We start from the raw sequence: 24,886 nt of genomic DNA, 5'->3' as shown, positions 1-24,886 counted from the left end.
ACCACACGTACTTGTGGTGAACATGCAAACAAATATGCTCTGATAATATATGCATTAAATTTTGATTTAAAGCTTTCGTGACTGCAGGGATTCATATTCTTGGTTCTTTCGGTAAAGTCACGTGACTTTACCGAAAGAACCAATAATCTATGCATTGTCTTTGAAACTGATTGGCCTACACCCTAGACAGCCTTCTTTAAGGCCTATTCTCACCAGTGTCAGGTCACAGATCGCCAAAAGGTGCACAGCACAAAGACAATGCACTATCAGAGCATTTATTGCTTGGGGTGAGCAGCACTTTCAAAATGGGACCTTTTTGCCACTTTTATACTGGCAAAAAGGTCCCATTTGGTTTACAACTGTTTCGCAAAGTGCATGTACACACGCGCACATCGGTGTATGTGTGCATGTACACACGCGCACATCGGTGTATGTGTGCGTGTCTGACATGCGTACAATCGGTTGGTGTTACTCGACAAATGAACAGTGCTCTGCATATACTGTGGGGGCAGAACAAAGCCAAAATGTGGCTGTGAATTAAGTGCAATGGCTTTTTGTGAAAGATCCTGCTGTGAGACTTCCTCAAAGCAGGAAAAAGAGCCCTGTTCCTGAATCGGGCCCCATGCAGTCCCGTTGGATGCTTAAGCTGAAAACGTGAACTGACGCACCTAAGTAAAACAACTACTGGCGATTAGTTGCACGAGCGTGTTGCCATGTTATTTACACGCCTTCCTCAATGGCATATGTCTCTATTTAAAGCTTTCGTGACTGCAATGATTCATCTTCTTTGGTTCTTTCGGTAAAGTCACGTAGAATGATAATAAAATAATAAATTGATAAAGAGAATATTGTGTTATTTTATTTTATCAATTTATTATTTTATTATCATTCTACGTGACTTTACCGAAAGAACCAAAGAAGGCATATGTCTCATTGTGGAAATGACAAACTACAGAAGTGTCTCCTAAATTATCCGACCTCCGTATTTTGCCTGCTCCCAGTGTGCAGCGGTCCCCCTCCCGCACCTGGCAAGGAGTGGGACGAGTACCTGCAGGTCCGTGTTCTTGTTGAGAAGATTCGCAAGAAGCAGAAGGGTGAGAGTGCATAAGCACGCGTGACGCTCGTTGTTTTCGTACGCGTACTGAACTTTATGCTTTTTGCCTAAAATTGTATTTGCCAATGCCCCAAATTACTGAAATATCCATATTTTTTATTTTTTAAAACTCAAACACATTTGGCAATAATGTGTTGTGGTTTTAAAAGTAAAAATATATAAGCGGCAACGTTTCGGGTAATGGCCCTTCTTCATAGCTCGTAAATAGAGAAGCCAGAGACATAGGGTGGAGTCTCTAATTTATGCCACGGGACCTAATGGGAATTACATTTTTTATGTAATGTGCATTCCTGCATAACTAATATCATATGAAACACACCCAACAACGAGACATGTCAAATATCATAGGAAAGATTATCTTTATATCAACGATTCTAACTTGTTTGCGTATTTTTACCTGTTGTGCCTCGTGTGAATGCGAGGGACTAAATGCGAGACTCCACCACTGCTGTGGCCCAGTTTTGGAGGCTGATATCACGGGCAACGTAACAGTAAATCACATATCTGCGTTTCATTATTTTTACACAGGTCTGTCGGTGGTGTATGCTGGTAGTCGTGATGAGTCTTTTGAAGAGTTCATGAACTGGGCTGTGGGAAATGGCATCCTGGCAGAGGGCGTGGAAATTGTGACGTTTGCTGATGAAGGCTATGGCCTGAAAGCCATGAGAGACATCAAGGTGTGTGACAGACCCACCTGTGTATACTCACGTGTGTTTGTGCAAGCTTTTACACCTTACAGAAATTAAGTTTCAAGATTATTTATTTTAGGGGCACAGCGGTGGCAAGATGTTAACTCCCTTGCCTGGTAAGCAGGAGGTCATGGGTTCCATCCCGACCCTGATGCCTGTATATTTGGAGTGTCCATCTTCTCCCTGTGGTCACGTGGAATTTTCTCCTGGTCCTCTGGTTTTTCCATACACGTTTAGTATCAACATGCGTTTAATATTTGGCTGCTATACATTTCCACATGATGATAAGCCACTTCGTTGAGCTATCATTTGTGACAAGGTCGCTCTGAAAAAAAGCCATGTAGTTTTAGTGGACCTTAGCTGGTAATATAATAATATTTTTTTCCTGCCTGAATAGCTCTCCTACTATTTTTTTTACCTGATGACGATTGCTTGTGTTGCAATCGAACCGTCGTGATATTTTTTTTATTATTATTTTTCTATCTACGTGGCTTTACCGAAAGACCCAAAAAATACAAATAATAATAGTTTAGTTTTTTATAGTTTTATTGACTGCTGGATAATTACAACTTCTGTTATTTCTGACAAAGTTAGGAAATGTAATATTAATAGTAATTTAAATCTATTTTTAACGACCTCTACGGGGAGCGTTTACTCACAACTCACACTTTACTTCGAATTTAGCAATCTTTGGAAGAACGTTAATCAACCAGGCTGTGCGTTAACTGTGTGTTAGCCAACTCTCTGCGTTGCATTACATTACACTCTCTGTTTTTGCTAAATTTGTTGTCAAACTTCTTATTTCTCGCTCGGTGTGTCTTTGTTGTTGTCTCTTTCTACATGTGGGTCTGCCTATGCTGTTTCCATGTCTGTGTTTTATCACACTTTACTTCGAATTTAGCAATCTTTGGAAGAACGTTAATCAACCAGGCTTTGCGTGAACTGTGTGTTAACCGACCCTCTGTGTTGCATTGCATTACACTTCTTAATTTTACTAAATTTGCTTTCTCAAACTTTCGATTTTCTTGCTCTAAACCATTGTCTCTCCTCTGGCCACTGTGCTCCGGAATTCTACACTGCTCCCTCTTTGGGTTGTGTGTCTCTTTCTACATATCGGTCTGCCTATGCTGTTTCGGTGTGTCTTTGTGTTGTGTCTCTTTCTGCTTGTGGGCCTGCCTATGCTGTTTCCGTGTCTGTGTTTTATCACACTTTACTAATTTATCATTATTTGGAAGAACATTAATCAACCGGGTTACGCGTTGACTGTGTGTTAACCGACCCTCTGTGTTGCATTGCATTACACTTAATTTTACTAAATTTGCTTTCTTAAACTTTAGATTTTCTTAAACTTTAGATTTTCTTGCTCTGGCCACTGTGATCCGGAATTCCACACTGCTCCATATTTGTCCCCTCGTTTGTCAGCTGGTCCCGCCTCCCCAGTCCTCTCTCTGCCCCGCCCCTCCCCCCTCTCTCTTTTTAAGGCCTCGGCACAGATTTGTTGTCCTTCTGTTCGTCTTGGTGTGTGTCTCGCACTGTGTGTCTTTGTGTGGGTCTCTCTCTGCATGTGTGTCTGCCTATGCTGTTCCCGTGTCTGTGTTTTATCATTCATTCTTACGTGACGATGGTTGCTTGTGTTGCAACCGAAACGTCGTATTCTATTATTACTAGCCTTTTGCCCGTCCTAGGACGGAAGCTGTGATATTTACGAAAAAATTGAGCAGATATAATATCTTGTGTAAATTTAATGGCAGTGAATCTTGCACAAAATAATGTCATCAAACACTACACTGCATGTCACTGTAACACTGTATTTAACTGACCTTCAATTAGTCTTTTGCCTGTCCTAGAACGGAAGCTGTAATATTAAAGATGTACATTTACGTTTTCTTGTGTGATTGTAAATTTTTTGGGAATTGTTGCACGTAAATAAATTTTTCTTAACTTAAAAAATGAAACCTTGGTATACGATATTTTGTGTGAATCTCTATCTTAATGGCAGTGATTCTTGCACTAAACTATGTCATAAAACACCTCACTTCATGTCACTGTAGCACTGCATTTAACTCCCCTTCAATTAGTTCAAATTCACTGCTCTGATACTTTATTTTCTTCTGCTTTCGCTCGCTGGGGTTGTAATAAATTTGAATTCGATACAATGTCTGGAGAATCACAGAGACATGTATGTATTTTATCATAATTTAGAAGCAAATATTAGACTTACCTTTTGTTTCAAGTGCTGAAGAAATAAATGAAGACACCAAATACACTTTGTTGCTGCGTATAATTATTTATTTGATTAACTTTAAATAAACAAACGTCAAATTTTAAGCGAATTTGTGTAAAAAAATGTCTTGCTTATGATAGCAATGATGGGGGGGGGGTTCTTTTGCAATGACGTCACGTACGAATGTAGCACTGTGCTGCGTATATTTATTTTTTACCATCACTTTCTTTAAAGAAACGTCATATTTGAAGCAACTTTGCGAAAACAAAATATCTTTCCGCCTTCTTCCGCGCGAGTGTAAAAATGCACCCGCTCATGATTATTTTATTATTAATGACGGGGGGGTGTGGCATGTGGAGTGACGTCACGCGCGTTACACACATTTCTGGGCTATTGTAGTAATTTGATTTTATTTTGTATGTGACTTTACCGAAAGAACCAAAGAGTAATAGTAATTTGGTACATTTGCTATTTGCGGAATTCTCATAGCGCAAGGCTATCATGAAGGAAGGTGCCGTGCTTCACGGACACAGTCTTACTTACATGCCTAATTTGCAGAGACTCGTATGCCCGCACATTCACAAACATTACAATAAAAACATGTTTTCACTCTGTGTAACAACCACGTTTGTTCATTACATTGTATATACGAAACAGTGTTCAATATAATTGATACTATTTCTCATAGCATTGTTGTGATAAAAGAGATGGATGTACATGTAGCTTGCTGCGGTGCACCTATCTGTTCATTAGTGAGATGTTCATGTGAGATGTTCACATGCATCTCACAGGTGGACTGAAACGTTGTTTTGTTACGTCTCAAGTGTGTGCGTGTCTGGCTACGGGGTTTTGCCTGTGAGTGAACATGTTCGCGTGTGTGCATGCGTGTGTGCGTGCCTTGCACAGGCGGACGAGCTGTTCCTGTGGATTCCACGCCGCATGACGATGACGGCTGAATCCGTGAAGTCCTCTGTTCTCGGTAAGCCTTGTCGTCTCCGGCATGGTTAAGGTAACTAGGAGACCTGATTATCATTTTTAATCGGGGTTGCTGAGCACGGGCCCAAAACCTCAAATGACCGGCAAGAAATAGCACGATGAAGGTTCAGGATAAAAATTAACACGTTTTATTTTTCATTGAGCAAAGTTACAATAGCTTTTGTAAACGAGACGATGATGGGAGGCAATTCCAAAGTGGAGAAGTGCGAGGGAAGACACGGAGAAGTGTTGTGACCTGCAGCGTGGTGGCTGAACACAGTCTGGATGAGACGAATGATGTCTTCGCTTTGATTGAGCTTCCTCATCTCTCTGTTAGGTCCCTGTGCTTATTGGCACATGTGTGTGCACCTCCACGCGTGTCCGTGTTGCCCTCGCGTGCGCCCAGGTCCCCTGATGGCAGAAGACCGCGTCATGCAGGCGATGGAGAACGTGGCACTGGCGCTGCAGTTGCTGTGCGAACGTGCCAACCCCTCTTCCTTCTGGCAGCCGTATATTCGCTCGCTCCCATCCACCTACGACACTCCGCTATACTGCCAGGCCGATGAGCTGGCGTACTTCCGAGCCACGCAGGCGCTCCCTGACGTGCTTGCTCAGTACAAGAGCATCGCTCGCCAGTACGCCTACTTCTACCGCCTCATGCAGGTGAGACTTGCACCCGTGGGTCCAAACTGTGATTTGGTTTTGGTCGCGTTTGTTATTATAAAAAAGCTTTTTTGTTAATAAATTATTCCACATCTGAAAGTGTTTGTGGGACGTTTGGCCGTATAAACACGATTCTTTTTGTAATTATACACTTTTATTAATTGCAGGTAGCTCACCGGGTGGAGCGAGCGACTCGTAATCCGACGATTTCTCGTAAAAATCTTGGTTGCTTAACTCATCCCATCATCCCTGCAGGGTCAAGTTTATGAATACTATTCTGTAGGGAAGTTACCAGCTGTTGTCCTATGGATGGACTCGCTCCTGCCATAGGCTTGTGGAATTTTCACCACTGGCTTGGGGCGTTAAATTGCAGATGGGCACCGCCCTCGGTGCTCTTTTGAGCAGGAAATTAGTGGACTTGACTATTAAACACATCTGCTTTTCAGACCACTCTGGTTGCCTCAGAAATTAATTTCATCCACGAAATATAAACTGGTCCCTTCAAACTTCTACGTTTCGAGAGCTCTACAGCCTTGCTCATTTCTTACATCTTTTTGACTTTTTATTAGTGGTAGGGATTCATATTCTTTGGTTCTTTCGGTACAGTCACGTAGATAGAAACAATAATACAAATAAAGTGAATAAAAATATCACGATGGTCGTCATCAGCGGTCTTGATGACGACCACTTATGTTGCGATCGAAACGTCGTGATATTTTTATTCTCTTTATTTTTTTGTATCTACGTGACTTTACCGAAAGAACCAAAGAATATGAATTCCTGCAGTCACGAAAGTTAAGTCAAAATTTAGTGGTAGGGATTGGAACATGGAACAGAATAAATAGACATGGTAGAATAATTTAAAATTACAAAATAAGTCGACCGAAAAATCAAATACGGCGGTATAAATGTCATCATTCCTGCAGTAATTGGAAACATTCCACTTTTGTCACTTTTTCATTTGCAGAATCACCCGGCTGCCAGCAAGCTTCCTCTGAGGGATTCATTCACGTACGACGATTACAGGTGGGTCTTTGTTAAAAAAACAAAATTACTTGTTAAAAGTAGCCCGTTTAACACGCAGGCTTTCGCAAACAATATTTACGCGATCTAACTCAAACCTCTTATGGATAAAAGTATCCCATTTAAATTGAAGTCCAATTTGAATGGATTCCTTTGAAGACATTTGAAATAAGTACCATTTAAACGAAGAGGCGCCACGGTGGCGAGATGTTAACTGCCTCACCTGGTATACAGGAGGTCGTGGGTTCGATCCCGACCCTGACACCTGTATATTTGGAGTTTGCATGTTATCCCCGTGGTCACGTGGATTTTTCTCCGGACCCTCCGGTTTTTCCCTGAAAATGTAGAATAAACTTGCGTTTAGAGTATTTGGCTGCTATAAATGTCCACGTGATAAGCCACTTCGTTGAGCTATCGTGTGTGATAGCCAGGTCACTTCTGAAAAAGAGCTACATAGCTTATTGGGCTTTACCTTGTAAAATAAAAAAAAATCGTTTAGTTTTAGACACATATACGGGAATGACTTACGCCAGTTGGTGCTGTCATTGCGGGTACTGAAGGTACAGTGGAGATGAGGCAGCCTCACACGACCTCCAAGTTCACTACCTGATGAAGCTCTCACGAGTTGGAGCGACGCGTCGATTTGTTGATGTTAAATTCCAGCGTGAAAAGATTTATGCCACCCGTGAGGAGTTCTATGGGTCATAAATTGATCCATGCAATGGCACGTTTAAATAATAGCTTCTCTAAACGTGACAGGCTTGTCGGGTGGTGGAGGCTGAATGACAAGAGTGTTGGCATTGAACTACTTTGCAGCCTAACCTCTAACAAACATGGATTAACGTGAAGTGCATTGGCACAAATTTTGCGTTGTTTAGGTTGTGCATGAATTACCAATGCCAATTCTATTTTGTACTGTATTAGCATGTATTTGATTGAATTCACATGCACGTATGCATATTAAATATATCTAATTTGCATGGATAGGAACTAATTACAGATCCAAAATCATTTACTCGGAAGGAATAATAATGCAGATTAATAAAAGTAAATTTATTCGGAATAAATTTATATTTCTAGAGCAGAGCTTCAAAAACGTTCCATTCTTATCAGTAGTAGCAATTCGAATCATTTTGCATTATGGATTACATTCAGTATTATAATATATAGTTGTTTAACCATTCCTGTAACTAACCAAATTTGCCAGCAATTGGGCAGATAGGCAAATGTGGACTCTTTTCCATCAGAACAGGATAGAGTGTTGCCCCCTTGCACGCGTGAGTTGTCTGCGGGGACTCCGATTTCCTCCCACATGCAAACACTAATTTATTGGCCAATAGCACCTTAATATATATAGGACTGCAGTGCTTGGGGGTTAATTTGGCACCGGGTCACAGCGCAGCTGCTGCCTTTCCTGCTCGTTTGTGGTTCCTCGTCGCGCCCCTGAGCCGTGTCCCTCTTAGGAGAGCGAGCGGACACTGTGCGGTGCATTAGGAATTGAAACTACAATCATCATAATGGGAGATTAGCACTGTAAATGCTCATTGAAGCAGCAGGACCTTGACTTGGACTTGCTATCGACTTGGACCACGTGGGGGCAGCAGATGCCAGTGCAGCAACGAACATTATTGTGCTTTACCGCCTTCACCAGCGTGGTAAAATATGCTCACATAAGCCCCTCGACCTACGCATCAAGGGGAGGCCCTCATTCAGCAGTGGATTGACAAGGGCGGTAAAAGGGATGATGACATTTTATTTTGGATTCTGTACAGTTACAATCACAGTTGGCCAGCGTGAACCATGCCCATTATGGTGTTTAAGATACGTAATAGAAAGATTCAGAATACATTTTTGTGTTAAGTCATGTAAGGATCTGGCCAAATTTATGTCATAAGACATAAATCCTCCACCTGACACAGCCGAACAAATTAAATTGTCACGTGGTGCACGATAATTTAATGCACCAATTATTTTCGTTACAGCTCGCCAGTAAGTTGAAGGACATTTCTCGAAACCAAATTGAGCAATTAGATACGTGACGTCTAGCTTGAAACCAATCCAAGCATCTTCAGGACATGATCTAAAGTCAGAATAAGATCTTGGTAGTCAGAATAACCATCTCACCTAACCCAGCTTCTTAAAAAGGCATTATATTGGCTGCAAAAACCTTCATGTCAGATGTAGTAAGTTAACCTCTGGTTTTACGTAACATCCCTTTATGATGTTGATCTCATGTGTATGGGTGTGTGGAGCGGTAGTGTAGCGGTACGCACGCTGTGCTACGAACCCAAACTCCCGAGTTCAATTCCTGCTCATGGCCAACACCAATGACGAATATCTGAACTGGTCCTCGCCCTCCCCTAGGTCAACTCAGCCTCAAATGACTACCTGGTGCGGTGTGTAAACATGGCCACTTGGGAACACAAAGGTGGCCGGGCGTGGTGCTGGCCACCCACCCCCTCGTGTTCTGTGCCAGCCTTCATAGGTGCACGCTAACAGCACTTGCCCCAACAGTTTGTTAAGTCTATACGGGGGGGGGGGTCTTTGTGTGTGTGTCAGGTGGGCAATTTCTACAGTGATGACACGACAGAACCAGATCCCAATGGAGGATGCCTCCACAGTCACCCTGGCTCTCATTCCCTTGTGGGACATGTGCAACCACACCAATGGACTGGTACAGAGCACAACCTGCACTGGTGTTTTTTTTTTATTACTCGTGCATTTCGTTTTTATGACCGTTAAGTACCCCGGGTTTGTTAGTTGCACAATGTTGTTTTGGTCTTTGTTTTTTTGCTGCCGCTGTGTGCACTCAGTACGGATAGCTGAACATGATCGTGTAGCAAACAAAATAAACTTAAACATGCAAGTAGAAATTCTGCTTTAAGAGTAACAAACCATGTTCAGTTACATCAGGCTGTGGCTGGCAGAAGATACAAACCCATGTGTTCCGTCTTGCAGATCACAACCGGCTACAACATGGAAGATGACCGCTGCGAGTGCGTTGCCCTGCGCGACTTCAAACCCGGCGACCAGGTACGGCACAGGACGCAGGCTCGTCGCGAGCCTGCGCCGAACGAGCGACGCCGTGTCGGGAAACAAATCACGGAGTAAAGGCGCCCGTCCGTTTTTTCGATAAACTTATGCACACGTGACAACCGTTGCTCATATTGTTGCTTCAAGTGCTGTTGACTGTTAACGAACGCAAAGTGACGCGTGATGGTTACCATGTGTGATGTCGCCAATCATGGCAGTGAATATGTAATGCTGAGGTTGAGCAGTGCAAGTGGGTAAACATTACAGGAGATCCATCCGTTGACGGAAAACAATTGCACCTGTTGCAGTGCATTTCCTGCTTTGCTGTTGATCCCAGTGCAAGAGTGCACTTTTACCACCCGACACCCGAAGTGCACTGGAAGAGGGCAGGCGGCAGAGACGGGCGTTGGAATGGCACCCGGAGGTCAGCGACCAACGGGGATGACCAAAGGCCAGATGTTGAAGTCTGGTGTCAGCGTTATGACAAATCCGACATCCAGCAGCAGGAAGCGGTTTTGGCAATGCCACGTGGCCTGTAATCCGGCATTGTGGAGGCGAGGGTTGGTGGATCACACAAAGGCTGTGAATCTCCCCATGGGCATCAAGGTGCTATAACCCGAGCTTGCCAGGAGAAGACAGTCGAGCAAAAATGCAAAATAACACCTGCCTCTTCGGTATGCCCGAACCAAGGCTCCGCACCCGTACACAGAATCGTGATCATATGTCTCCAGTACTGCCGGAATCTCTTCCACTGGCTCTTGTTAAGTGTAGAGACTTTTTAATATTCTTTATGGTATTGCCACTCCTACCTCTTACCTCACCTCTCTCTCTCATTTAACTTATTTCTCTGACTCGTCTGCACTCCTAAGAAACAAAGGCCTCCCCTCCTACTTACAAATATGCTCAGTCAACATTCATTCCGTCGGAGCCTCGCTGCTTCATTCTTCAACCTTCACTCCATGGGAGTCTCTCTGCTTCATTCTTCAACCTTCACTCCGTGGGAGCCTCGCTGCTTCATTCTTCAACATTCATTCCGTGGGAGCCTCGCTGCTTCATTCTTCAACCTTCACTCCATAGGAGCCTCGCTGTTTATCATCTTCTGCTTGTGTCCTCTGGGATTATTTTCCTCTTAAACTCCACGCCATTGGAGACTGCTGCCCCTGTTCAAGCCGATACCGAAGAACACATTTGTTTTCATGTATACAGTGAGGGAAAAAAGTATTTGATCCCCTGCTGATTTTGTACGTTTGCCCACTGACAAATAAATGATCAGTCTATAATTTTAATGGTAGGTTTATTTGAACAGTGAGAGACAGAATAACAACAAACAAATCCAGAAAAACGCATGTCAAAAATGGTATATATTGATTTGCATTTTGATGAGAGAAATAAGTATTTGACACCCTCTCAATCAGAGATTTCTGGCTCCCAGGTGTCTTTTATACAGGTAACGAGCTGAGATTAGGAGCACACTCTTAAAGGGAGTGCTCCTAATCTCAGCTTGTTACCTGTATAAAAGACACCTGTCCACAGAAGCAATCAATCAATCAGATTCCAAACTCTCCACCATGGCCAAGACCAAAGAGCTCTCCAAGGATGTCAGGGACAAGATTGTAGACCTACACAAGGCTGGAATGGGCTACAAGACCATTGCCAAGCAGCTTGGGTGAGAAGGTGACAACAAGTTGGTGCGATTATTCGCAATTGGAAGAAACACAAAAGAACTGTCAATCTCCCTCAGCCTGGGGCTCCATGCAAGATCTCACCTCGTGGAGTTGCAATGATCATGAGAACGGTGAGGAATCAGCCCAGAACTACACGGGAGGATCTTGTCAATGATCTCAAGGCAGCTGGGACCATAATCACCAAGAAAACAATTGGTAACACACTACGCCGTGAAGGACTGAAATCCTGCAGCGCCCGCAAGGTCCCCCTGCTCAAGAAAGCACATATACATGCCCGTCTGAAGTTTGCCAATGAACATCTGAATGATTCAGAGGACAACTGGGTGAAAGTGTTGTGGTCAGATGAGACCAAAATGGAGCTCTTTGGCATCAACTCAACTCGCCATGTTTGGAGGAGGAGAAATGCTGCCTATGACCCCAAGAACACCATCCCCACCGTCAAACATGGAGGTGGAAACATGCTGCTAAGGGGACAGGACAACTTCACCGCATCAAAGGGACGATGGACGGGGCCATGTACCGTCAAATCTTGGGTGAGAACCTCCTTCCCTCAGCCAGGGCATTGAAAATGGGTTGTGGATGGGTATTCCAGCATGACAATGACCCAAAACACACGGCCAAGGCAACAAAGGAGTGGCTCAAGAAGAAGCACATTAAGGTCCTGGAGTGGCTTAGGCAGTCTCCAGACCTTAATCCCATAGAAAATCTGTGGAGGGAGCTGAAGGTTCGAGTTGCCAAACGTCAGCCTCGAAACCTTAATGACTTGGAGAAGATCTGCAAAGAGGAGTGGGACAAAATCCCTCCTGAGATGTGTGCAAACCTGGTGGCCAACTACAAGAAACGTCTGACCTCTGTGATTGCCAACAAGGGTTTTGCCACCAAGTACTAAGTCATGTTTTGCAGAGGGGTCAAATACTTATTTCCCTCATTAATATGCCAATCAATTTATAACATTTTTGACATGCGTTTTTCTGGATTTTGTTGTTATTCTGTCTCTCACGGTTCAAATAAACCTACCATTAAAATTATAGACTGATCATTTCTTTGTCAGTGGGCAAACGTGCAAAATCAGCAGGGGATCAAATACTGTTTTCCCTCACTGTGTATATATAGCTAATTGTTTATTCATTTTCCCTTGTAAAGTATCTGAAGATGCAGTTGCATTTAGATGCAACTGTAAATTGTGTTGTATTCTGTATGGCATTGGTTCTCAGGCGGTGGTATCCCTTTGGGTAATGTGGCAATGTCCCAAGGGGTACATGAGGTGATTTATTAATGTGTGAAATTATATCGTGCATGAGAGTTATTGGTGAATAATGATGTATTAATCTGCCAATACAAAATAACTAAGATAACCTATTTAATCCATATGATAATCTAGAACGATATAAAAAACCTTTATAAACTCGTTGATCGTAAACAATGTGGCTTCCAAGTGTAACCAGTGAGCGTGAACAAATGGCGTCACACATGCAGAGTGTCCGTTGAATTTTTATTTACTTGCAAGTTATTTTGCTAGTTATGATACCTCACAAGATGGACAATTGGTTAAAATGTCGATGTTCATTATTCACATTTATTTCTCAACCATGTTGGGTCAGGCAAAGGGGGATACTCAGTTGAAACAAAATTCAACAAGTGGGGGTACAGCAGTGGCCAAACAAGGTTCAGAATAATCACATGTGAACACTAATTAATTTCTGAAAACACCTGTATATATTTTTTTTTTTTAGATTCATTTGCTGCTATAAATGTCCAAATGATAAGCCACTTTGATGAGCTATCATTTGTGGCCAGGTCTCTTATGAAAAAGAAATTCATACCTCAGTGGGCTTTATCTGGTAGGATGGGGATGAATCTTGACTTAAAGCTTTCAGGACTGCAGGAATTCATATTCCTGGGTCTTTCGGTAAAGCCACGTAGATAGAAAAATAAGAAAAAATAATAACAATATCACGACGTTTCGATCGCAACACAAGCAATCGTCATCAGGTAAAAAATATAGCGGGAGAGCTGCTGAGGCAGGAAAAAATATATGGTGGGAGCGCTGCTAAGGTAGGAAGTTGAAGGTACCCCAGTGGGTTCTCCCTTATCTCCAGTTGTAGCCAATGTTTTCATGGAGAAATTTGAGACAGATGCCATCCAGACATCCACCCTACGTCCTTCCTTGTGGAAGAGGTACGTAGATGATTCGTTCATCATCTGGCCACATGGCCTACGAGCTCTGGACCAGTTCTTCAACCACATCAATTCCATACACCCAGCCATCAAATTCACCATGGAGGTGGAAAAGGATAGAAAGTTATCATTCACAATACAATAGCTACCCCAACATCTTCGTGTGTCAATATTTCTCCGATCTTACATTTACATGCAAATTTCATCTCTAGCCCCGCCCACTGACCCTTGGGCTACACCCATCTCAAACCTTTAACTCCTTGCCTCAGCAGCTCTCCCGCTATATTTTTCACCTGATGACGATTGCTTGTGTTGCGATCGAAACGTCGTGATATTGTTATTCGAGAGCGAGCGAATACCGCCCGCTGGCGCATTGCAAGTTGACATGAATTAAGGTGTGGTCATATCAATGGCATTGGACGTTTGTGACTTTTTGGAAACTAATGAAGTGTCCAACATCGCAGCTCTGCCACTGTGCTGGTGGTCATTGCCGTGCGGCCTTTCTGACCTCGCCACCCGTGGCTGCTGCGGATGTCCGAGCAGTGAGGCTGTGAAGCCGCTGAAGTTGTATTCATCGTAGCAGAGTCGCAGGAGTTCACAATCATGGCGCTGAAATGTATTTCACACTTTATTGATCGATCATTGGATCACTACCCTTGTTGGTTAATCATTTGACATTTCTCCTAGGCCATGTAATAATAGCGCCAAATTTTTGTCATGAAACCCTCCACGTGTACAAGCGTTTTATCACGTCGATGGATGTTGCTTCAGCTCTCCGGCGAGTTGAAGAGCAAATCTTCGCAGCCACATTTAGCAATCCGATTCAACGTTTCTCTGGAAACTGAAACTGCATCAAAGCGGATCAGCAATCGGGAAGCAAAACAAATTTGTGTGTCGAGTTGATGTCAATTTTATTTTCCAGTCACATTTTCCCTGCATGTCGTTCAAACCCCAGATTTACATCTTCTATGGGATCCGCTCCAATGCGGACTTCGTCATCCACAATGGCTTCTTTTTCGAGGGCAATGCAAACGACCGAGTCAAGATCAAGCTGGGCGTGAGCAAGAGCGAGCGTCTCTATGCCATGAAGTCGGAGATCCTGGCGCGCGGAGGGATTCCTGCGTGAGTGCTCATGCAGCGCACAAAGACTTAAGATCCCCCGTGTAGCCTTAACAGACTGTTGGGGTAAGTGGTGTTAGCGAGCACCTACGAGTGGGTGGATGGCCATCTCCGATAAGGCACACCTTCAGCTCCTCTGCAACCACAAAAAACAAAGTTCCCCGTATAGCCTTTAACAGACTGTTGGGGCAAGTGCTATCAAGGTCAGCATGGCACATAAGGGGGTGGGTGGCCAACACCACGCCCGGCCGCCTTTGTCTCCCCAGTGGCAATGTTTACACACCGCCCCAGCTACTCATTTGGGGCTGAGTCGACCAGGGGAGGCCCAGGACCATTTCAGATAATTGTCACTGGTGTCGACCACGAGCCGGAGTCGAACTTTGGTCACTGGGTTCCTAGCGCAGCGCGCTGACCGCTACGCTACCGCTCCTCTGTGCAAGTGCACGCACACAGACGGCGTGCACACTGACATTTGGGCCTGGGTTCCATTCCCGACTCGGGCGCCTTTCTGCGTAGAGTTTGTTTGTTCTGCCTCGTTCTGCATGGGTTTCCTCCAGCTTCTGCAGTTTTCTCTCTTTCCTAAAACCATAATAATTTTACGGGTATTGCACAAGTATCCCAATGCTGAAAAATTAAAGGCAAGTTACTCAATTGAGATTGCACACAGCAATGTGGCCCCCGACTGAGAACTTTGTAGGACCCTCCTGAACAATAATCCTGAGACTTGGTAAGGCTTTCCTGGCCAAGGCAGTGGAATAATAAACATCAGCATTGCTCATACTCAAGCACATATATGATACACCTCTGCATATGTTCTCACACATTAATGAGGACATATCCACACGGCCGATCCAACATCCAAACATGCATGTGTACACATAACAGTACCACACATTTACATTTCTATTTGTTTGCAGTTTCAGTGTTTTCATTCTGCTATCAATCTTTTGTCAACCCATATATTTTACATATCATCTGTCTGAATATTGATAAAACTAAGGTCCTTATTGGCAAGAAGTCTGCCCTCGGTATTGATCGACTTCCAAGTGTCCTCCGATCATGACATTATGACATTTTGTTGTGATCGTGATAGCTTAGTGGTGGTCGTTAGAGTTTTTGTTTCCATAATCGAGGTTTTTTTTGGGTTAGATCACGTAACAATAAATGTGTTGTTAAACACGCCACCACACGGCACAGCCAATGAGAGTTAGGTTTGTCACGCAAACAAAACGTGCCTATTCGTTACTAATTCAGCACACCGGTGTGTTGAAGAGTAAACCCACAACATTTACAATTTGAGTACGACGTTTTGCCAGTAATTACGATAACCAGCCTCATCAGGCAACAGCCAGATTTGTGGAGGAATCGTCCTGTTTGTCCTACACATTTATATTGACACTATCTAACCCAAATAAACCTCTAGGGATAACATTGGTCACGAAAGCCAACTGAGTGTTAAACTGAGTTTTTGTTTGTCTGCAGTTCCACGATGTTTGCACTGCACTGTGGAGACCAGCCCATACCAGCCCAGCTGCTCGCTTTCCTGCGGACGTTCTGCATGACGGAGGGTAAGGAGCTGCGCTCTTGCAGGCACATCCCCACCAAAAATGTCACTTTCCCAAACCCGCGATGTGTTTTTGCCAAGCACGAAGCACACAACTGTTATGCAGCATTTTTGGGGATGGCGTTGATGGATCTTTTGAGGGCATTTTTCCACGTGTTGAAAAGCTAAAGTTTAAACTTGAAATGTATTCTTCAAAAAATCCAACTTCTACCCAATTTGACGTGCTCCCACAGAGAGGAAACCCAATTTTTCACCAACAGTGGAGCTGAAAGAGCAATGCTCACAACAATGAGCAGAGTGCTCAGTGCTATCACATAACAAGTTGGCACAGTGGGGAGCACAGCTGGTGAATTTGCCAGTCTTGTCCGTTAACCCATAATACCTGGGCCTGTCCCATGATCTTTAGCGCTGTGATGATGTAACAACCGGAACTTCCTGGCGAATGACGGCTGCCATTATTGTCAGCGAGTATAAATATCCAGATGCCGTCGCGAAGGGAAGGCGGCAGAGTGAGGGTTGAAATGTGAGAGATGCCTCAATATGTGCTTGCCTCCTAACTCCTGTAGGCAGTGCATCGTTCGTTAGGCCAATGGCAAAAGGATAGTAATACCATAATCATAGCAATGCCAAAGGCAGATTAGCCTTCAGTAGGCCATTAAGCATTTTCAGAAATGTGCATTAAGTACCCTCCTGCGGTTAAGAGAATGGCCAGTAGATGGCAGTAACTTAGTTATGAGTAACTTTTTAACTGGATTTTTTATTTAATGTTTGCCGTAAAAAAGTCAGGGTGGTTTGGTTTCCTCACACGGAAAAAAATATATCTGTAAGTAACTGACCACCAAAACCATTTTTGAACGGATCTTGAGACTGACGTTTTCTTTCATAATTAAGAAAATAAACTACATGTTGATGCCACGGCCTTTAAAACGTATTTCACGCATTGAGTCCTTCAACCATATTGAGGACTCAATAAACCGGATGGACTGTTTTGTATCATCCACACTGCTCAACCACTACACGGCACGTCACAACACGCTCGCCAACTCGCACACTCACACTCACCAAGTCACTCGCAAACTCACACACTCACAAACTGATACACTCACACACTCACTTATACACTCACACACCAACTCACCATCTCACTCAGAATAAAATAATGTATTTATAATGGAGGAATCCAATGAGCTATAAAGCTCTTTTTTCCAGATGTCCAAAGAACTATAAAGCTCTTTTCCACTCACTAACTCAGAACCATGAGAATGTCTTCACAATTCTGGCTAATCGCCTGATGATGCTGGTTGTAATCACCAGCAAAACGTCGTACTCAGGCTTACTCTCCAACACACCGGTGTGCTGAACTAGTAACTAATTGGCACGTTTTGTGTACGTGACACACCTTACTAATTGGCTGTGGCGGGTTTAAAGGCACATTCATATTTTCGCGATCTAACCCAAAAAAAACCTTTATTCGGCACATTTCTTCTTCTGCTTCTTCCCTCGCCCTGCTCCACTTTGGGATTCCCTCCCATCGTCACTTTTTCCAAGCTCTTACTATAACTTTGCTTCATTTAAGAGATGTGTTAACTCCATTACAACTTTGATGGTGCTGCTTATTCCTGGCCACTTGACCTTTTAGGGTTTTGGAGCTGTTTTCCCCAGCAACTATGTAAAAAAATTAACCGTGAGAGTGGTTGTATATAACCCCCTTGATACCGCTTCATGGTTGAAAGCACTTAGGAGTGTGAGTGCGTGTGTGTGAGCGCGTGTGTGTGTGCATGCATGTGCGTGTGTGTGTGTGTGGTTGCTTGTGTGTGTGTGTGGTTGCTTGTGCGTGTGTGTTTGGAGCGAAAGTGTAGCGGTTAGCGCGCTGCGCTACGAATCCGGCGACCCGAGTTCGATTCCCGCTCACGGTCAACATCGGTGACGATTATCTGAACCGGTGCTGGGCCTCCCCTAGGTCGACTCAGCCCCAAATGAGTATCTGGTGTGGTGTATAAACATCGCCACTGGGGAGAAAAAGGCGGCTGGGCATGGTGTTGGCCACCCACCCTCTTGTGTATCGTGCTGGCCTTCATAGCACTTGCCCCAACAGTCTGTTAAAGGCTATACGGGGGATCTTTGTTTTTTGTGGTTGCAGAGGAGCTGAAGGTGTGCCTTATCGGGGAAGACGTCATGGATAAGATTTACCGCCTGGGAGATCCAGCGCTGCCCATCAGCTGGGAAAATGAAATCAAGCTGTGGACGTTTCTGGAGACGCGAGTTTCCCTGCTGCTGCACGCCTACAACAACAACAACAAGGTGGGGCACGCATGGTCAGGAACCGCCACGTGTTGTGGACACGCGTGGTCGGGAACCACTGCATCTGGCCGGCACGCGTGGTCGGGAACCACTACGTGTGGTGGGCACGCGTGGTCAAGTTGGTTTCGGTGTTCACGTCGATGAGTTCCGACTCACTTGCTTGCGGTCGACAAACATCTCCAAAGTGCCCAGTTTCTTACCTCACTGCGGTCTCCAAAGTGCTCAGTTTCTTACCTCACTGCGGTCAGCAAGATTCAGTACGAAGCAGTCACGGTGATTGATGATCCAGAACACGCTCGTTCACTGGCAGTCGGTCGTCTGCGTATCCGCTCCGCTGTCACTGCTGGCAAGGTTTTTACTCCCGTGGCCTTCACGCATTGATTCCACTGCGCATGTTAAGGGCGCGGTCTCCAAGACCGACTGTTTTGTCTCCTCATCCACGCTGTCTTCACCCCACCGCACTGCGCATAACAGCGATTTCTCTTTCTGTTTCATCCCTCGCATTGCTCAACTTTGGAATTCCCTCCCGCTGTCTTAATTTCCCCCAAACAAACTCTTACGACAATAAGATTGCTCAAGAAATGTTTTGACTCTTTTATCCTTCAACTCTGGCAGTGCTGTTTTATTCTTACTTTTCACTTGAAGTCTCTTGGTCCTTTGGGCTTATCCTTGGCAGCTGTAATTCAACAAACACCAAAGATTTTCTCTATTTCCAGGTCTTCCCTGTTACATAACACTAAACATTGCATCACTGCAACCCCTCCGTGCTCATAAGTGTTGAAAAATAAGAATAGGGTTTACCCTTTCTGATAATAAAGCAGGTGTTAAGATGTCCAGACACCAAATAGATACCTTTTGCAATACATCAAGTGGCTCTTATGTGTGCTCTTCAAATAACCTTGTTTGACCTGCGTGTAGTATTCTTCCTTACACTGATAGAACTTTTCATGGAATGCTCAATAAATCTATCTCTGAAATAACCACACCCATTGCTCATTCAGTTTTGTGTAATGGCACGCCTATAAACATGTTAAAGACTTGAGGAAATATTACCCACCTTACAACTGCGGATGAGATTAGGGCTGACTTTATTATGCAGTTCGTACAGAAATATGTTGACTCGTTACAGAATCTCGTGAATACTCCACCGTTCTGCAGCCCTAATTCCATTTTTCATTCTCGGTACCTTTTTTCTCCGCGTCTTGCTTTTCGTACAATTTTGCCTCCGTGCTGCCTTACTCAATGTTTTTGCAAAAGGTTATTCCTCCCTGTTACAATAATAGGCTAAACAAGTTCCACGGTTAATTTAGAACCTCGAGTACCTCCAGAATTTCCTCACAATGTGTAATCATTAAATGTTGTTACGCCTATCTTTATTCTTCACAGTCTGTGTTTAAGAAGGCGATTATAGCCATACACAAATCATATTGTGAAATAAACAGCTGACTTCTGGAATTGTATTCTGGCTTCCTGGGTCTGGTCCTGAAGATCTCTTGGTGTAGTTTCAAGGGAAACATCACATCTCTAATTAAAACATTTGGTTGTGAGAATGTGTTTTCAACATACCAGTGAACTGAAACTAGACTATTTGGTGCGTTAAAACGCTTTTACCACCGAGTGACAATTTAATTTGTGTGACCATTTTGGGTGGTGTAGGATCCTATGACACATATTTGGCCAGAGAATGACGTGTCTAACCAAACAAAAATGGTTACAATTCGTAATATTTGCTGCTTGTGCGTTAGTTTGAGCTCCTTAAACACGTTTTTTCTATTGTTTCACAACGACCTGCGTGTGCTTTTGTAAGGATGACGACACTCTGCTGACGGACCCCAAGGTGTCTCACCGCACCAAAATGGCGGTGCGTCTGCGCAGAGCCGAGCAGGACATCCTGGCCAACGTGGTGAGCTACGCGGGGCGCATGAAGGACGCCTCCAAAAAACTGCTCGCCGAGAATGCGCCCATACCAGAGCCCACGGACGGAAGCCGCCTCACCGGGGAGAACGGCCTCACTCCAACCGAAGACGACGAGGAGGAGGACTACGACACGAAGATTCGCTTGGGCCTGCAGACGCTGCGTTGTGGCGTGGGCAACGAAGAGAAGGGGGTTAAACGTGTGCCATTGAGCACTATTGGGGAAGCCGAGGTGGCGGTTGGGGAGAGGAGAGGGGAGGAGACAGACGTAGTTCCTGGAAGCTCCGAGGGGGGTCAGATCGAATTGCCAGGCAGCAAAACCAAGTCCCTCCAGCAGACGAGTGAACCGTCCTCCGCATAAAGCAACGAAGTGTGTGCGACGCGCCCGAGGACAAGCGCTGAAGAAAGATTGATGGACTGTGAGACGTAAAACAAAACGAGACACTGGAATTAAGATTATTAACTCGTACATTTAAGGAGTGCGCAAGTGCAATTGCACAGCCAAGCATGAACACAGAGGGAGAGAGTTCAGAAGCACAGTGGTGGCCGGGAGAGGGTGAGCCAAGGCGGTTTTCCTGCCGTCCACTTAGCAAATCTTCCAAATTTCAGGATCATTGTGGTGACAAATTAGGATTATTAGTCATGCACAAGTTGGGAAAACCAAATCCAACTTGCAATTAAATGAGGTGTGTATTTGTATTGTATTTTCCCACTTAGTTGAGGCTCATTACCCAGGATTTTAGGATTGGCCTGACGATGGGGTCATAAGACTGCACGTGTTGTCATCTGTGAAGGTCCTTCTGAGCATCTGCATTGCTACGGTTAGTTTCATGCCTCACTATGGTGGTTGAGTTTTAATATTTGCAGGGTCAGGCTGTGATTTAACGTGGTACAGTGAAACTCCAAAAATCTATGCTGATTTGGGGGAGGGTTTTAAAGAAGAATCCTATCATCTGCAATACACCACCAGCAAATACTCTGAAACATTGTGATAAAAGTCACGGATTGTAGACTTTTTTTAACCATGCAAATATAAAAATCCACAATTTACAGATCGTATAAATTCCCAGGAAAAAAATGTTTATAAATGTCATTTTTTTGGAAAAATGAAATTGAGCAAATCTACAATAAGCATCTATCCTCTGTGGGGTTTAAAAAAATATGTTTTTAAGGCTTGGAATCCAACATGGATTAAATGTCTCCCTCTATTACCCGGCCACCAGACCTGTACTGTTAGCCATAATTGTTTAAATTACTGTGTTAACACACCACTCTCACACACTTGCAGAACGTACAAGTAACATAAATATAAGCTAACATAAAATTTAACCAAATTTTGGTTTAATCAAAATAATTCTGAATTTAGCACTGCACATTAGAACTTGCACTCGTGTGGCACTGGCAATGCACGTGCATGGCGTTGAGAGCAAGATACTCGTGCATTTACAGATGGCGCAGGTTTGAACGAGCGGGCGAGGCACTCGCAGTTTTAAATCCCGCCCGTGAGGCCCACCTCCTTCACATTAAACACAGATGAGTCGGCGGTCGTGCCATTTCGTTGCAACTGCGGTGGATCACGGATTTTAGGAGGAAGTAGGCACGCGACTATTTTCAAATCCACGCTACGTCACACCGTCGCCAGCTTCCGCGGATTATAGAAGTTTTTAGCCACTTATAAAAATTCTTAAACGTCGTGGAAACTCGCTAATTGAATGATTTTCACCCTCCAGATAACAAGAGATTCTGAAAACTATGGGGCGCCAAGAATATTCTGGATTCGCAGATCTTGAATGTTTAGAGTTTCACTCTATTTGGATCGATGATAGGAGTTGATGTAAATATACAAGTGATTGTTATTTAAAAAAAAGAGAACAGCTGCTGAGTTTATCCTTTGGTGCATTAAGACATTGCGTAATCTGATGAGTGTCTTGACCCTTAATCTGGAAATGGAAACATTTAAATACAGATCACAGTAGATTCATTTTCAAACAAGTTTCATTCTGTAAAGCCTCTGGGTCCTCTTGATTTTCTTCCAGATTCTTTCAAACTCGAAGACAATCTTGACTTAAAGATTTCGTGACTGCAGGAATTCATATTCTTGGGTCTTTCGGTAAAGTGACGTAGATAGGTTCAAAGAAAAAAAACTACGACGTTTCGATCGCAACACAAGCGGTCGTCTTCAGGTACAGGGGGGTGAGCTTCCAAGGCAAACTGTTTATAAGGGTTTTAAATGGGCATAGCCCAAATGTCAGCAGCCAATGATAATGTAAGCGGTGGGCAGCCAACCTGACGGTTGTTGGTTTTCCACCAATCAAAGGGCTGCCAGGTGAAAGTTATCACGTTAATGAGAGATTAGCACGTTAATGAGAGATTAGCACGTTAATGAGAGATTCGCATTTTTAATGGGAGATCGCAGAGTCGCAACCAAGAGGTCGGCTCGCGAAGTGGCTGTGTGAGTCTGAACCCTGTGAAAGCGCAAGTTTGAAATGGGCGTAAAGCACAACTAGCATCGGAAGGTGGCAGGATGGGAGCATCACGGAAAATTATGACTTAAACTGGTTGATAACGTCCTTTTCCAATGATCAGTCATTGGATCAGTCATTGGAAGGACGTTAGCAACCAGTTTAAGTCATAATTGTCTGTGATGTTCCCATTCTACCACTTTCTGATGCTAGTTGTGCTTTATGCCCATTTCAAACTTGCGCTTTCACAGGGTTCACACTCACACAGCAACTTTGCACGCTGACCTCTTGGTTGCGGCTCTGCGATCTTCCATTAATATACTAATCTCTCATTAACATGCTAATTTTCACCTGGCAGCCCTTTGGTTGCTGTAAAACCAACCACCGTCGGGTTGGCTGCCCACCGCTTACATTAATATTGGCTGCTGACATTTGGGCTACGCCCATTTCAAACCTTTATAAACAGTTTGCCTTGGAAGCTAAACCCCCCTTTTCCTGAAGATGACCGCTTGTGTTGCGATCAAAACGTCGTAGTTTTTTGTTATTTTTTTGTTATTTTCAAAGACAATGTTTTGCATGTCCATTTTTTTAATGTTTCGCAAAAAGTTGAGAATTTAAACATCAACAACATGTATTTAATTGTCGCTCAGTTGGATTTACAAACGAAAACAATATCTGCACTGCTGAATTATGTTACTGCGTAAGTGTAAATAAAGTGTGCATCCGCGTGTATGTCGCCCTGCGAATGTGGAGTTGAATTGACAGCTGAACTTTTGCAGCTGAGATGGTTTATAATTCATTTTTAGGTTAGGCTTATTAATAATCTGGCCAAATCTGTGTTGTAATACCCTCCACCACCTGACATAGTAAAACTATAATACATTCCAGGAAGTCAGTCCGAATAATGAAGTAATTCAGAATGACTGACTCAGGGTTGTGTTCTGATTTCCTGCATCTTGTTTTGAGGATGCTTGGCATAGTTTTGAATGAAATGAATCAAATTGCTCAATTTGATTGTGAGAATAGTTTTTTAACTCAACGGTGAGCTAAAACGATACGAATGTGCAGGTTAAACGCTTGTATGCTTGACAATTTTACCTGTTTGGCAGTGCCGGGTGGTGAAGGGTCTTACATCATAGACTTGGCTATATTATGTGGCCGTACCAAAATACTTAAATTCATTTTTATTTAAAGCGTTCGTGACTGCAGGGATTAATATTCTTGGTTCTTTCGGTAAAGTCATGTAGATAGATTAAAAGAAAAGAAAAAATAACAAAAAACTACGAAGTTTCGATCGCAACACAAGCGTTCGTTATCTTCCCGATGACGAACGCTTGTGTTGCGTCATCTTCCTGATGACGAACGCTTTTGTTGCGATTGAAGCATCGTAGTTTTTTGTTTTTTTTGTTATTTTCTTTGAACCTATCTACGTGACATTACCGAAAGACCCAAAGAATATTAATTCCTGCAGTCATGAAAGCTTTAAGTCAAGATTTGTACTCTGACTCTTTAACAACCTGTTGTGCATGGTGGTCACTCATCCAAGCATTATCCATGTTGAAGCCCACTTGGCGTCCAAGATGTAACATCCCACGTGGTTTGGTCATTGTGCAATAACGTTTTAATTTTAACGTTAATTATTTTTTACATGCAAATACAGCTTGAGTTTGTATAAGTACATGGAGATAAACTCTAAACAGGTTAAAGCCCATTGAGCATAAGTCAATATTCTTAATAATGGCTCAAGATCAGGCTTGGCTCTGGCTCCAGTGAGCATGACTCAAACCCACGCTTACTTTAGCCGAAGCCAAGTACCTCGGTTCCAGAAATCCATTTTGGAAAGGGGCTCAAACTTTGACGTGAATTTCAGCATTTAAACTTTTGAATGGTGTGGAACAACTTGTAGGCTTTAACCAGCGTGCCCAACAAACGCCGGAACAGT

General features: G+C 43.6%; 1 protein-coding gene across 1 annotated transcript in view; it reads left to right on the top strand.

Annotated features, from left to right (window-relative positions):
• SETD3 (SET domain containing 3, actin N3(tau)-histidine methyltransferase) overlaps positions 1-23,676 on the top strand; it is a 39,830-nt gene extending 16,154 nt beyond the window's left edge. The window contains exons 3-13 of the mRNA XM_032956223.2: positions 1,002-1,094; positions 1,643-1,791; positions 4,934-5,006; positions 5,409-5,665; positions 6,633-6,691; positions 9,248-9,362; positions 9,647-9,721; positions 14,540-14,706; positions 16,186-16,271; positions 18,408-18,568; positions 20,376-23,676. Coding sequence (XP_032812114.2) covers positions 1,002-1,094; positions 1,643-1,791; positions 4,934-5,006; positions 5,409-5,665; positions 6,633-6,691; positions 9,248-9,362; positions 9,647-9,721; positions 14,540-14,706; positions 16,186-16,271; positions 18,408-18,568; positions 20,376-20,843 — 1,703 coding nt within the window. The 3' untranslated portion in view covers positions 20,844-23,676. The remainder of the gene's footprint in view (positions 1-1,001; positions 1,095-1,642; positions 1,792-4,933; positions 5,007-5,408; positions 5,666-6,632; positions 6,692-9,247; positions 9,363-9,646; positions 9,722-14,539; positions 14,707-16,185; positions 16,272-18,407; positions 18,569-20,375) is intronic.
• Positions 23,677-24,886: the final 1,210 nt, after the last annotated feature.

This window comes from Petromyzon marinus, chromosome 17 (genome assembly GCF_048934315.1).
Source record: "Petromyzon marinus isolate PM22_M1 ecotype Great Lakes invasive population chromosome 17, UKy_Petmar_22M1.pri1.0, whole genome shotgun sequence".
Taxonomy (NCBI): domain Eukaryota; kingdom Metazoa; phylum Chordata; class Hyperoartia; order Petromyzontiformes; family Petromyzontidae; genus Petromyzon; species Petromyzon marinus.
This window is presented reverse-complemented; position numbering and strand designations above follow the sequence as displayed.